The 13,922-nt window shown below is 42.6% G+C and overlaps 2 protein-coding genes across 2 annotated transcripts in view; one reads left to right on the forward strand and one right to left on the reverse strand.

Moving 5' to 3' along the window:
- Positions 1-573: 573 nt before the first annotated feature.
- slc29a3 (solute carrier family 29 member 3) lies at positions 574-6,470 on the forward strand. The gene is made up of 6 exons (XM_037692768.1): positions 574-616; positions 2,160-2,488; positions 2,667-2,749; positions 2,957-3,183; positions 5,388-5,550; positions 5,824-6,470. The coding sequence occupies exons 1-6, from the start codon at positions 574-576 to the stop codon at positions 6,434-6,436; spliced, it is 1,458 nt and encodes a 485-aa protein (XP_037548696.1). The 3' UTR covers positions 6,437-6,470.
- A 2,833-nt stretch (positions 6,471-9,303) lies between these two features.
- Positions 9,304-13,922, reverse strand: part of LOC119411683 (prosaposin) — a 9,237-nt gene continuing 4,618 nt past the window's right edge. Inside the window, exons 6-15 of the mRNA XM_037678595.1 lie at positions 12,322-12,462; positions 12,196-12,252; positions 11,906-11,911; positions 11,301-11,456; positions 11,106-11,198; positions 10,828-11,011; positions 10,463-10,626; positions 10,307-10,387; positions 10,072-10,179; positions 9,304-9,967 (exon numbers count right to left, since the gene is read on the reverse strand). Coding sequence (XP_037534523.1) covers positions 9,932-9,967; positions 10,072-10,179; positions 10,307-10,387; positions 10,463-10,626; positions 10,828-11,011; positions 11,106-11,198; positions 11,301-11,456; positions 11,906-11,911; positions 12,196-12,252; positions 12,322-12,462 — 1,026 coding nt within the window. The 3' untranslated portion in view covers positions 9,304-9,931. The remainder of the gene's footprint in view (positions 9,968-10,071; positions 10,180-10,306; positions 10,388-10,462; positions 10,627-10,827; positions 11,012-11,105; positions 11,199-11,300; positions 11,457-11,905; positions 11,912-12,195; positions 12,253-12,321; positions 12,463-13,922) is intronic.

A 13,922-nucleotide genomic window follows, 5' to 3' on the forward strand; every position in this document is an offset into this window, starting at 1 on the left:
ATTATTATTATTATTAAAGTCCTCCTGTGCACGCTTCCACGGCCGCCATTTGGCAGCCCATCGATTTTTGGCACAACACCGGCCCACATTTCCGGGTTGTCAACGATGACACGTAACAAAAGCGACGTGTCAGCGGTGACGCATAATAGATGCAACGTATATGTGAAGTGACTTATTTAAGGATTTTTCCACTTTTTTAGACCCATTTGGACTGATGCGACTTATAGGGCGGTGCAACGGGTACGGCGGAAAATATGGTACATATTTTATGTAACTCACACTGGGAGTTACATAAAATATGTACCATATTTTATGTAACTCACACTGGGAGTTATTATTTTAAATCTGTTCAACATCTAGTGAGCTAAACCAGTTTGTCTGGAATAACCTGCAACACCCACAATGTTAGTAAAGTAACCTCACTGCATGATCTGATTTTTTATTATCACAATTTATGCATAAAATTGCTATGATGTCCAAGCGGCATCATGTTTGTAGCGTATAAGAGCGCACACACACATTTTGGGGTTATGAAAACAGATCTTCATAGTTTAGGCCTTCTTCGTAGTCAGCATGAAGATTTACAAGACGGTGCTGAAACCAGCTTTGTTGTATGGTCTGGAGACCGAAACATGGACAAAAAGACAGGAGAAAGAACTGGAAGTGGCAGAAATGAATTCAAATCAGTTTATTTATATAGCGCCAAGTCACAATAGAAGTCATCTCAGGACACTGAACAGAAACATTCACATGCATAAAAAAGCGTTGAGGTTCTCCTTAGGAGTGACGAGGATGGATAAGATCAGGAATGACATCAGAGGTACAGCACTGGTTGAACAACTGGGAGATGAAGTTAGAGAGACCAGACTGAGATGGTTTGGACATGTCCAGAGGAGGGACAGTGGGTATATTGGTAGAAGGATGTTAGAAATGCAGCTGCCAGGACAAAGACGAAGAGATCTATGGATGCAGTTAGAGAGGACATGGATGTAGTTGGAGTGAGGACAGAGTGAGATGGAGGAGGATGACTCGCTGTGGCGACACCTGAAGAGGGAAAAGCCGAAAGAAGTGGAAGTCGACGTGAAGGTTGTCTTTTGTTTTCACACTATTTAAATTAACATTTCAAATATATCAAACAGTATTCAGCCATAGGCAAATAATGTTACATTTTCCATTTCTTTTAGTTCAAGATATCCACAAGTACATTATATTCTTCCTACCTGGAATGATCATTGTTTCTGAATTATTATTTGTACTGAGAGAAATATATTGGTTCTTCTAAAATGTCTAAAAACAAAGCAGCTGGACTTCTGTTCTAGAGGTTTTGCTTCCCGTCCCAGGAGCTTTGTTTTTAATTTAACTAGAGGGTGTGGAGTTATAAGGTTTATGCATGAGATGCTCTGTTTATGCAGATTAATGTCACTCCACTCCCTCCTGAAGGTCATTAGGGTTTGTTTGCCTGGCTCACGAGAGATTTTATCAAATGCATGAAGGTGTGACGCTGAAAAAAACGACTGGGTTTCAGTTCTGCTCTGTTTAAAGTTTGTTTTTCCTGTGTGATGAAGTAGAAGATGGGGCGGCTGAAACAAAATAAACCAGCTTCTTGATTAATTTTCTTGAGTCATTTTCACTTTAATGCAGGTGAGCGTGACCCTGTCGTCATGGGACAGCAAGTTTTCTGTTTTATCTTGGAACGGCACCATTGTGAGAAATGTTTTCATCAATCCAGAAACTTGACCCAACTGCTGTAGTAACAATGCCAGGCCTGTTTGTGGCGCTGAGACACTGCCATACGCTCCACACTGTAAACACAAGAAAAACTGAAGTCATTGTTTCTTTACCTTAAAGTGTTGAAACAAGCTCGATGTGAGCAGGACCCCAGATCTGACTTGGGCTGTGTTACTCTTTATAAAAAATACTTTTAGTTGTGAATAACGTGAAGGTAGTTCTGCCACTGCGGCACCTGAGCGTTCATCTATTTACCAATGTCTACGTGCTACAATGTCAGCGTTGTATTTTTTTTTTTACATGCAAAAGTAAAGTTATTGTTTGAGCTTTGTAGACACATTCATGTTTTCCATCTCTTCCACAGATTTTGGTTGAACACGTTCAGCTTGTGTTCTTTACGCCATTGGACTTCTCCGTTTTTACTCTATTAGAGTTCAGGAGCTTTTCTGTGAAAATGGAAAAACCAGTGCAGCCCAGCGTCAACTCATCCTACCTGCCAAATGTATATGATGAGCAAACTGAGGATGAGGAGGGTGAGGACCACAGTCCCTCTGCATCTCTTCTACCCAGACATACCTCCACACCCCTGGCTGTGCGCTACAGTCCTGAGGACTCGTACAACCTAGTCTACATCATCTTTTTTCTGATGGGAATCGGCTCCCTGCTGCCCTGGAACTTCTTTATAACAGCCAGAGACTACTGGAGCTACAAACTTGGCAACAGCAGTGATCCCAGTGGACAGCAACGTTCAGACATCAGCGTGAGTTGAAAAGTCACTGAGGGACTTTTCGATTCGACTTTTAAATCCATTGAGAGGAAATGTGGAATGAAGTCGAACTTTTTTAGTTCTTCGCTCTTCTTTCACTTCCTCGTTGTGTGTGACAGTATATGCTCTTTTACTCAAACTGATACGAGTTGTTTTTGTTTTCTCTACGCAGGAGAACTTTGAAAGTTATCTGTCCGTCGCCTCCACCGTTCCCTCGGTGCTGTTTCTAATACTCAACTATTTTCTTGTTAACAGGTTGACATCACACTCGCACACTTCTCGCACACATAATGTTCTGTGAGCTTGTTGCTCACTGTCCAGATGTTTAATATAATTTGTTGCCAACAGCCTGTAGTTTATATCTGAATTGGTCTAACGAGTAGAATCCACTCAGATTTTATAATGATTTGATTGGTCTTTATTAACTCCAACTTAATCCCAGTACTGTGTGCTTATTGGCAGGGTGTCGCCAGACGTTAGAATCCTCTCTTCTCTTTTTGTGATTCTCTTGGTGTTTTTGGTGACCACAGTGTTAGTGAAGGTGGATCTGTCAGAACACAGTACAGGGTTCTTCATCGGCACTCTTGCCAGTGTTGTCGTCATCAGCGGCGCCTCCAACATCTTCTATGGCAGTGTGTTCGGGATCAGTGGCTATTTTCCCATGAGGATCTCTCAGGCGCTCATATCAGGTAGTTATTATTTAAATTCAAGGATAAAACTGTTGCTTTTACTGCATTTAAAATGTTTACACATATGTTAAATGCACAGTTTCATTACAGTCTTAACTACATTTAGGGGCTGTGGTAGTTTGGTGGTCGGCCTAAAACAAACAGCCAAATCTTTCATGCGAGTGCGCTCGCTGTAATGACCCCTGAAGAAGAGAGCAGCCTAAAATAACTTACTATTACAGTTTTAACTTCATTTATTATATTTGTTATTTTTGATTATATATATATAGTTTAATTTGTTGAGACTGTCCCAACATATTCCATTCCCTCAGGACGCTACAAGAAACAGTTGTAAGCATTAAGTCAATAAAACACTTGAAGACTGCTTGGGCAAGCTCCAGTGCAACCCTCAGATATCCCAGCAAAGGTAAATACTGGTCCAATAGTAACTCAAACGAGTCGGCGGGGGAGAGGGCGGACTTCAGAAACCATCTGAGCACCATCGAACTGGTTGGCCCACTATGAGAGGTGCCATTTATAAGACTTAATTTGTTGCAGCTGCTCAGACTGATGAAGTCTTTTGGATGAAAGATTAAACATTTCAATAAAAAGAAACCGTCCAGAGGACCTGACTTATCTTTGTTGTATACTGGTCCAGTATTCAACAACTTGAAGAAAAGCCACGATGCTACGCTTGAATTTGAGGTTAGACTTTAAGCCATGCTCTTTTCTCCAGCCTCCTGGTATAGACTTTCCCAGGAATGAAAGTCTGACTTCCTTTTTTAACAAGATGGGTCAGTCGTGGTCCTTAACTACAACACTTTCAGCCTAGAAGCCCAACAATATTCAGAACCTTCAAGAAGTCTGGGACAATCTCCACCCTGGGACTCTGCCCCTGTGCAGTTAAATTACATCTGTGAGCTCCGCTTTAGAGAAAGGCAGCTCACCAACTTCTTCCATTACAGAAGACCTCAATCGGCTTGAGGATAATCCATTACCACCATACTCCTCCCACCACTTGACTATATCCTTATTTGAGATCAGTTGCACTCCATCCCAATTGCTGACAGTATTGGCAATGTACACCTTAAACTTTGGACATCTTAACACTTTGCCAGACCTTTTTCAGGCCAACCAAAAGTCCCTGAAACACCCATTTCAAATTTTACATCTCTTGTTTTGCTCAGGATGCAGGGAACACTATGACTAAGGTTGGTGTTGAAGAGCTGTCACCTCGGACAGATGTTCCCAACACTATTGTCACTAGATGCTTGGGTGAACCACATCTATCTGGTTTCTTGCTCTACAACCTAGATCCACTTTACAACCAGGTGGTAATCCTCTAACAGCTGAGCTCTTCTCTTTAAGTGTTTGAGACATGTGGCCATAAATCTGATGTCAAAATTATAAAATGAATCATCAGCTTGCAACTTTCCAGGGTTTCCTTGTTCCACGTTTTGGACTCCCCTGTGCAGAACAATATATCCACCGTGGACAAACTGGGGGTAGGACAGAAGTCCAGCATCAAAACACTACTCTGGTTTAGACTGTCAGGCTGCTCCTCACAAGCATTCATATTCAGGTTGCACTGTCACTGCCTTCTTGAGATGACGTCCCCAAACAAGGCGCCTCACAGCACCCATGAACTCCAAAAAGGTTGAGTGTTCAAAAGTGCCATTAGGTACATACAGTATGTGTAAACCACCCTTTTTGTCTGCTGGATAAAATGCCAACAAAGACCAAGACAAGTGCCTATAAGCAAACTTACCCCTGATTGCTCCCTCTAATCCAGGGTTCAATAGTCTAGGAGTCTGGTTCCAGATCTCATGTATACAGTGAGCTTAGCTTTATTTAGTTGGCACCTTTTAACTGCTTATACAAGCTTGTGCTCCATACCCACCACTGGAGTGATTTTGTGTCCCAAAAGCCAGTTTCAGCGACAGGGATCTACTCACCAAGACTTCTGCCTCAGGCCACCACTAAATCAACAATAAATTGGTCCCTTATGGACGGTGCCTCCTTCAGGTGGTGGGTTCACAGCAGGGTGGTCTCCTGTGGCTTGTTCAGTATGTCTGATCATCCCCAGTGGACAAAGACCCAACCACCAAGTGCTTGCCAGCAAGTCTCTCCCCCAGGCCTGACTCCAGAGTGTAGCCATGTATTCCTGGTCTGGGAGAAGCAGAACGGTTTTTGGATCTTTTTCTCATTGAATTTTTTTTCTTTAGGTCAGGCCATGGGGGGAACATTGAGTGCAGTAGCATCAATAGTGAGCCTAGCTGTGGCTAAGGATGTGACGAACAACGCACTTTTCTACTTCGTCATCGCTGATGTCTTCATCCTGCTCTGCATCGTTTCATATTTGATTCTGCCCAAAATGGCATATTCAAGGTCAGTAACAGCGAAAACAGTTTCTCCTGTGCAAACTGATGGATTTCCTCTTTTTATTAACCTACATGTCAGTTATTTTGAATGTGGATTCAAACTATCATTTAAACTAGTTTCATGTCAGCATCTATAGAAATAGTAAAACAAATCTATTTGCGTATTAAGTACATTTGAGCCAATACAATTAAGCCAGTTTAGCTTCTCTGAAAGATAGCATTGTGAACATTAGTAAATTAAATACCGTTTAGGAAACAAATAAACTTTTCTTCGTTTTAGGCACTACATGCTGGCAGCAACGTGTGTCAGTCCAGGAACAATAAATGAGGACCATGGTACTGCAGTAGTCCCACCACTGCAGCCGATCATTAAGAAGGCATGGGTTCTTGGCCTGAGCGTCTTCTACGTCTTCTTCATCTCCATCTTGGTGTTCCCTGCTGTATCGTCAGGGATCCACTCTGTGAACGAGAACAGCGGCAGTCCCTGGACAACCAAGTACTTTGCACCCGTCACCAGTTTCCTCATGTACAACCTCGCAGACTTCTGTGGCAGACAAGCAACGGCCTGGGTGCAGTTCCCTGGTCCCACCAGTCGAGTTCTGCCTGTGCTAGTAGTGTGTCGCTCCTTCGTGGTACCACTCGTCATGTTTTGCAACTACCAGCCAAGGAACCACCTGCATACAGTGCTGTTCAATAACGATGCGTACCCCGTGGTTTTTAACTGCCTTCTGGGTCTCTCCAATGGCTATCTCGGAACACTACCAATGATATATGGACCGAAGATGGTACCACGGGAGCTGGCTGAGGCCACAGGAGTGGTCATGTCATTTTTTCTTGTGCTGGGATTGGCCGTCGGGTCTGCATTTTCTGTGCTTATTGTGCACAGTATATGATTGTACTTCAGACTAAAACCTGTCTTAGCTGTGTAGTGGAAGATAACACTACAATCAGTTCATTTAGATAACGCCAAGTCACAACAGAAATCATCTTGGTACTGTACAGTAGTGATGTGTCCTTCTCTGTCCAGGCTTCGAAGCGTGTGTCGAGTAATCCAGGAGGATTTATGTGAAGCGTGTATTGAGGCGTGTATTGATGGCGCGTGTAGTGACGTTCGAGGCCTCGCTAGTGGGCCGTACCACATGACCGATTCAGAAACTGGCTCGTTTGCATGCGCGGGATTCGAAATATAAGGGGCAGACAGAGAAATCCCATCATCACCCATCCATCCATCCATCCATCCATCCATGTTCTTCCGCTTATCCGGGGTCGGGTCGCGGGGGTAGCAGCCTAAGTAGGGAGGCCCAGACTTCCCTCTCCCCAGCCACTTGGGCCAGCTCTTCCGGGGGAATCCCGAGGCGTTCCCAGGCCAGCCGAGAAACATAGTCCCTCCAGCGTGTCCTGGGTCTTCCTCTGGGCCTCCTTCCGGTGGGACGTGTCCGGAACACCTCACCAGGGAGGCGTCCAGAAGGCATCCTAACCAGATGCCCAAGCCACCTCAACTGGCTCCTCTCGACATGGAGAAGCAGCGGCTCTACTCTGAGTCCCTCCCGGGTGATCGAGCTTCTCACCCTGCGGAGAAAACTCATTTTGGCCGCTTGTATCCGAGATCTCATTCTTTCGGTCACAACCCAAAGCTCGTGACCATAGATGAGGGTAGGAACGTAGATCGATCGGTAAATTGAGAGCTTCGCCTTTTGACTCAGCTCTCTCTTCACCTCGACAGACCTGTACAGCGCCCGCTTCACTGCAGACGCTGCACTTATCCGCCTATCGATCTCACGCTCCATCTTTCCCTCATTCGTGAACAAGACCCCAAGATACTTGAACTCCTCCACTTGGGGTAGGACCTCCTCCCTGACCCGGAGAGGGCACTCTACCTTTTTCCGGCTCAAGACCATGGCCTCGGATTTGGAGGAACTGATCTTCATCCCGGCTGCATCGCATTCGGCTGCGAACCGCTCCAGCGAAAGCTGTAGATCACGATCTGATGAAGCCAATAAGACCACGTCATCTGCAAAAAGCAGAGACGCAATCCTAAAGCCACCAAAACGGATCCCCTCAACACCTTGGCTGCGCCTAGAAATTCTGTCCATAAAAGTTATGAACAGAATCGGTGACAAAGGGCAACCTTGGCGGAGTCCAACTCTCACCGGGAACAAGTCCGGCTTACTGCCGGCGATGCGGACCAGGCTCTGACACCTGTCATACAGGGACCTAACAGCCCGTATCAAAGGGCCTGGTACCCCATACTCCCAGAGTACCCCCCACAGGGTCCCCCGAGGGGGGTACTCTGGGGGTCTGGATGATGGGGGTCCCATCATCACCATTAACATAAAGACAGATTAAGATTGTTTGCATATCAAATTTAGATTTTATTTGAGGTCCTCACAAACATTTTATTTTTTTGTTTATTCATCTTAAAGCTTCTCAAACCAGTTATTATAATCCATCTACCCGTTGTACATTTATAGTCCACTTGGTGGCACAGTAGAGCAAATGAAGCATCATGGTGCGTTGGATCATGAGTCGAGCTATTTGATGGAAAGCCTCAGTGCTTCACGAAGCTTCATCGCCATCACTACTGTACAGTTCACATGGTATTAGAATGGTTTTATAAAGTGCAAGTATACAATTATCTTTTGTAAGGGACAGTGCAATTGAATGTCTTTCTTCACTGGACCAACATGGTCCAACTCCTTTATGGATCGTTTCCAGTGATATGGAAAATCATGCAAATAGTTTAAAATGGACACTAAGGAAACCTCAAGACATGTTGCATGCAATTTTTTTTTTCTTTTAAACAGGTGCTCATGGGAAATATATTTAAATTGATTACAATTTGAAGTATATTGAGGTGTTTTGCAGACTAATTTGCTTTGGAGCTCAAATTAAAATCTAACCTTAATTCTACTAACAGAGTTTCAAGGAGATGAGTATTGTAAACTAATGTGTGCGTTTGAGCTTTGCCAACTATGAATGACACTTCATGTTAATCCCATCCATTGTTTTTTTACTTTTTCTTTTTCGGGTCACTGGTGCCCACATCTAGCCATTACTGTGCGAGAGGCGGGGGACGCTCTGGACAGGTCTCAAGCCCATCACAGGGTCATGAGACAACCATTTACCTCACACCTGGGAAATTTGAAATTGTCAGGGAATTTTTGGGCAAAGGTTTTTTTTTTTTTAATTTTTTTTCATTATGGCTGAGAACATTCCTCTCTTCCCTGAGAACAAGGAGCTCGGTTGTCACCAAGAACTCTTCTCTGCCCATGAACCATGTTTGTGCTGTAAGAAGGCTGCGGCTGGCTTCAAGGACACTCCCTGAACTATGCTGAAGTCGGCTGCTAATGTGTATATTTGATACATTTATATTTGTAACATTTCCTTAAATCTGACTTTGCAAGTAAAATGCCAGATATAAATGTTCAGCTGCCACAAGTTTTGGCTCTTTTGATTAATCAGAACGAGAGAATTTCTCCAAATACAGAAAAGTTTCTGCAATATATATAAAAACCCAAGTTCGTTTTCAATTTTCCACATTCCTTTTTTCTTTTCTTTCCTACTTTGTGCTCAGGAAGCAAAATTTTATATCCAATATTTCTTAAAAAAAGGGGGGAAAAAACATTTTGTTGGTATTAGCATAATAAACAATTTGGTACTTTAACAATTTTAAAACTATCAATCTGTAAAAAAATAAAAATCAGCTGGACAAGATTAACCTAAATGTAGATGACTGCAATGAGCAAGGGGAGGAAAGACATTTTTTTGAAAAATTTTATTTGTTAAATTCACAGACCAAATGAAAATTGGCAGAGCATTAAACAGACATTGATTTCAAGATTCTTTGTGCATTAAAAATATAGACAGGAAGAGGAGTACGAACAGTGGGATATTCTCTCCATATCCCCTCAATAAAACAAAAGCAATGTCTACAAAATGTGTTTGTTCAAGGGTCATATTATAAAAGAACGCTCGTCATCATACTGAAGGTCTTCTGTTTATGATCGGTTTCTAAAATGATTTATTAATGTCAGGTTTGGAGGGGGTCTTGTAACCCATTAGAACATCATCCAGGATGTTCTGTCAACTTCCTAAAAACATGAAGACAAGATTTGTTTAGATTGCCAAAAATTTCAAGCGACACAAAAGTACAAATCAACTGATGCAAATCAAAACAGTGGGACATATTGTAAGCACTCCCCCAACAGAGGAAACAAAATTAACAACAAAAAACAAAACCAAACGCTAGTCCCTTTCCACCGCATCATTCAAAATATCAAAGTTAATTTAATCAAACACTGCAGCTTTTTAGCCTATTAGACAGAAACAAAGTGGAAAGCAGCACTACAGTATTTTATTTATTTCCCAAGTAGTCAGAATGTTGTCCTCTAAAGCCACACATGACGTTTGCAGTGAGCCACAGCCTGAAAGACAAAAATAATATTTAAACTCGCCTCGGTCATCAAGCATCCGTCCCAAAAAGACTTTACGTTACTTTGTTTTAGGCTTTTATGACTGATCTACTCACGTTGCACCGAGTTGCTGTTTCCATGTTCTTGCACCAGAACGCAGGTCCCCAGGAGCACTGCTCTGTTCCCAGCAGCTTAGGCTTAGCTTCAGTGCATGCTCCCAGTTTCTGTAACACACAAACACTAATCAGGGCTGCAGGTCAGGAATGCAAGCTGAGGGCTGGAATGAGATAAATTAAACCAAACTATTTGCTTTATTATTCAGGAATACCTGGGTTAAGAGAAAATACTTACTAAGCACACAAAGTTTGGGTCAAGCATTTGAAGCAACAGCTGGACAAGCATTGGCTCATACTGTTCAATCAGCTGGTCACACTGTTGACAGACAAAATATTTCATTAGAGCTGATGCCAGAATACAGGTTTATAAATAACAGGATCCCACACGCACCTCCGTCCTGTAAGCGTCGGGGAGGAAGCTGCATACTTTCTTCACAGCTTCTTCGATCTCTGCCTCTGTGGCATTCTTCTCCAAAATGCCGTCGATGTAATTAACAGCCATTTTGCAAACTTCACAGTAGCCGCCGGCCTTAAACCGAGGCTGGTCCAGTGCAGCTGTAAAGAATTACTGTCATCAGCCACACAAGCTTTGCTTTAAAAGGTAAATGCAAATAAAACAACTATGTTGCCATTTTGATCTTGTAAACAAAAAAGATGCACCAAGTCTAACTTCTTCCACTGCAGTTGTGAAAGTCAACATTATGAATAAAATGAATCGGTAACCAGAAATTAATGAGTTTAAAAGTGACGACTTACGGACAAATGTACGGCTGGCACCGTTGCAGAGTGCGAGCATTGTGCACACAGTCTTGGGGTCGGCTTGCTGCACCAGCAGCTCAATAATGGCCTGTCCGTACGTTTCAACGAGGTCCTTACACTGGGCAGTCAGAGAGGAGGGCAGAACTGAGCACACGGACTCCACGGCGTGAATGATCTCCTCCTGATACAGGGGAAAAAAAAGTGGGTTAGTGCCAAGCACCTACTACATGTTGGCAGCAGTCAGGGTTCATTTTAAATACTGTGGCACATCCCACCTCCGTTGCTTGATCCTCCAGCATCGATTCCAGCTGTTTCATCACATACTCGCAGATTGCACATGTCGGGGACTCACGAACACGCACCATCGGCTGAAGCGAGAACAAGCAAAGTCTCGTGAGTTTGTATCCAATGTGGGGTTTTCTCTCCAAACCAACTCAAGTGTCAGCCTTCAAGTGTCTTTCATCACTGACCCTGGCAGCAGACTCCACCTTGGTGGCAGGGAAAAGCTTGGCAGCAGGCATCATTTTGGCAGCAGGGACCTTCTTGGCTTTCTCAAGCTTCAGCATGGGAACAGAACTCTCCACAGAGTTGCAGAAACCGGCACGTTCGCAGATGTCTTGTGGTCCCTGAGGACAGAAACAAGCAGATTACAATACAAAGTCCTTTTTCTTTAAGAGAATGGCCCCGTGAGTCATGCTGTGTGTGAAAATCTGCTTGAAATCTACAAGTCAATCGACACAGTCACTTTTGCAATATGTGGATGGTTTAATGCTTTAAATCAAACACCAACACACACCCATAGTGACACGGGCACACACCAGGCAGAGCTTTAAAGTGATCACTTCCGTCTTACTGGAGACTACAACGATGGTGGTCACCCTTTGGTGAAATAAATAAATACACATTCAAGTGTTAAGGTCGGCAGTCAAAGTAAAAGTAAAGTGTTTAAGATGCCATTCATTGTTAGTTTGCTCTTCACATAGATCAGCAGCAGGTGTTCGGTGTTAGGAATGTGCATCACAAGATACAAGAAGAACTAAAGAGAGGTTTAAAAAATTGCTAAGCAGTAACCTACCTGATCCTGAAGAGTAGTACATAAACACAGAGAAGGCGGGGAAAGAAAAGGCAGAATGATATGGGGGGGAAAAAAAGAGATGAAAAACAAGGAAATAACATAATAAAGAGACAACACAGACCAAGAAATAAAGCAAACTGTTGAAATCAACGAATAAACTTAAACTCAGCAGGTAGAGCTGCTGCAAGATCCAACATTACAAATGATCCCAGAGCCGTTAGTGCGGATGACCATAGAGTATATTAATCATACAAGTTAGATAGAACTATAGTATTTTTTTGAGTACTCACCATGGACATGAGCTGCTGAACCACCGCAGCCCCATACTGCCCAACATACTGCTTGCACTGCAAAGATACAAAATACGGTCAAAACTGCACATTTATTGTGAAGTTCCAGCACGACGGGACGCTCACCATATCAGATATGCCCGGTCCCAGCAAGTCGCACTGGTCTTCGATTTTCTGAATCATATCGTCGACAAAGGAGGAGTTGGACTTGGCCTCTGCTTGAGCATCGGTCAAGAGCTTGATGCAGTCCTGACACACGTCATTGTTCTGCAGGAGGGAAGATTCAAAAACAAATTAAACTCAACACGAAGAGAACATTATTTTCTTAATGTGGATGTTTGACATCACATTGCCTCATCTAGCTACCTAATGGTGTGCCACAAGGCTCAGATTTAGGTCACACTCCTTTTTAAAATTTATATTAATAATGTAGGTCAAAACATTCCTGACACATCCTTGCACCTCTATGCCAACGACACTTGTTTATTGCTGAACACATTTCCAAAGGTTTTCCTGCTTCTACAGTCTGTATTTGACATTATTCAATGCTGATAAAAACCAAGGGGATGTTGTTTTCCAACAAAGTGTCAGCAACTCTTCCTCCTATCTTTCTCATCCACACGTGGTGTCTCTATTGCGTTTACAGATTCTTACAAATACTTGCAAATTTTGGTGGATGCACATCTCTTTTAAACCACATATCAAAAACCTGATAAACAAATTAAAACTGAGTTTATTTTTCAGAAATAGATCTTGCTCAACTCTGAATGCCAGAAAGCATCTTTAAAATTTAAAACATCTTGCAGCTGCTACTTTCCTACCGGCCATTGACTATAGTGACATTATTTACATGAATACTCCTGCCAGCTGCTCGCAGATGTTGGATGCCGTCTATCATGGCGCTCTAAGATTCATAACTGGTTGTAACTACTGTATCATCACTGCACTCTGTACTCCTTGGTCAGTTGGTCATCATTATCTACACACAGGTTCTCACACCGGTTCATTTTCATCTATAAATCCCTCCTTGGTCTGCTGCCTTCATACATCTCTTCCCACATGTCACGCCGTCAATGCAGTTACAACATGCGCTCTCAGGACATCATTACCTGCAGTGTTCCCTCAGTGTGGACTGAACTTAGCAAAAAGGCCTTTTCCTACTCTGCACCTGTAACCTGCAACACCTTGCAAAAATAACTGAAGTTGTCCACCTCGATTTCTTTAGGGGATTTTAAACATTTGATAATGTCAATGGAAAAATCAAAGCGAATACGTATGTTCTTTTTTTTAGTGTTTTACCTTAATTCAACACACCCTGATTATTTTATAACGCTACTTTTATTTTAACTGCATTTTTACTAGTTTATTGGTATTGTTGTGTGTACTTTCAATGTTCTGTCTGGAACAGGTCTCTCTTGTAAGAGTCCTCGTGGCTCAATGAGACCAACCTGTTTAAATAAATGGTTGAATGAATGGACGAACCTGTTTAAATAAATGGTTGAATGAATGGACGAACCTGTATAACTAAAAGTTGAATGAATGGATGAACCTGTATAACTAAAAAAGGTTGAATGAATGGATGAACCTGTATAACTAAAAGGTTGAATGAATGGATGAACCTGTATAACTAAAAAAGGTTGAATGAATGGATGAACCTGTATAAATAAAAGGTTGAATGAATGGATGAACCTGTATAAATAAAAGGTTGAATGAGTGGATGAACCTGT

This window comes from Nematolebias whitei, chromosome 1 (assembly GCF_014905685.2).
Source record: "Nematolebias whitei isolate Nwh7 chromosome 1, NemWhi1, whole genome shotgun sequence".
Classification (NCBI taxonomy): Eukaryota; Metazoa; Chordata; class Actinopteri; order Cyprinodontiformes; family Rivulidae; genus Nematolebias; species Nematolebias whitei.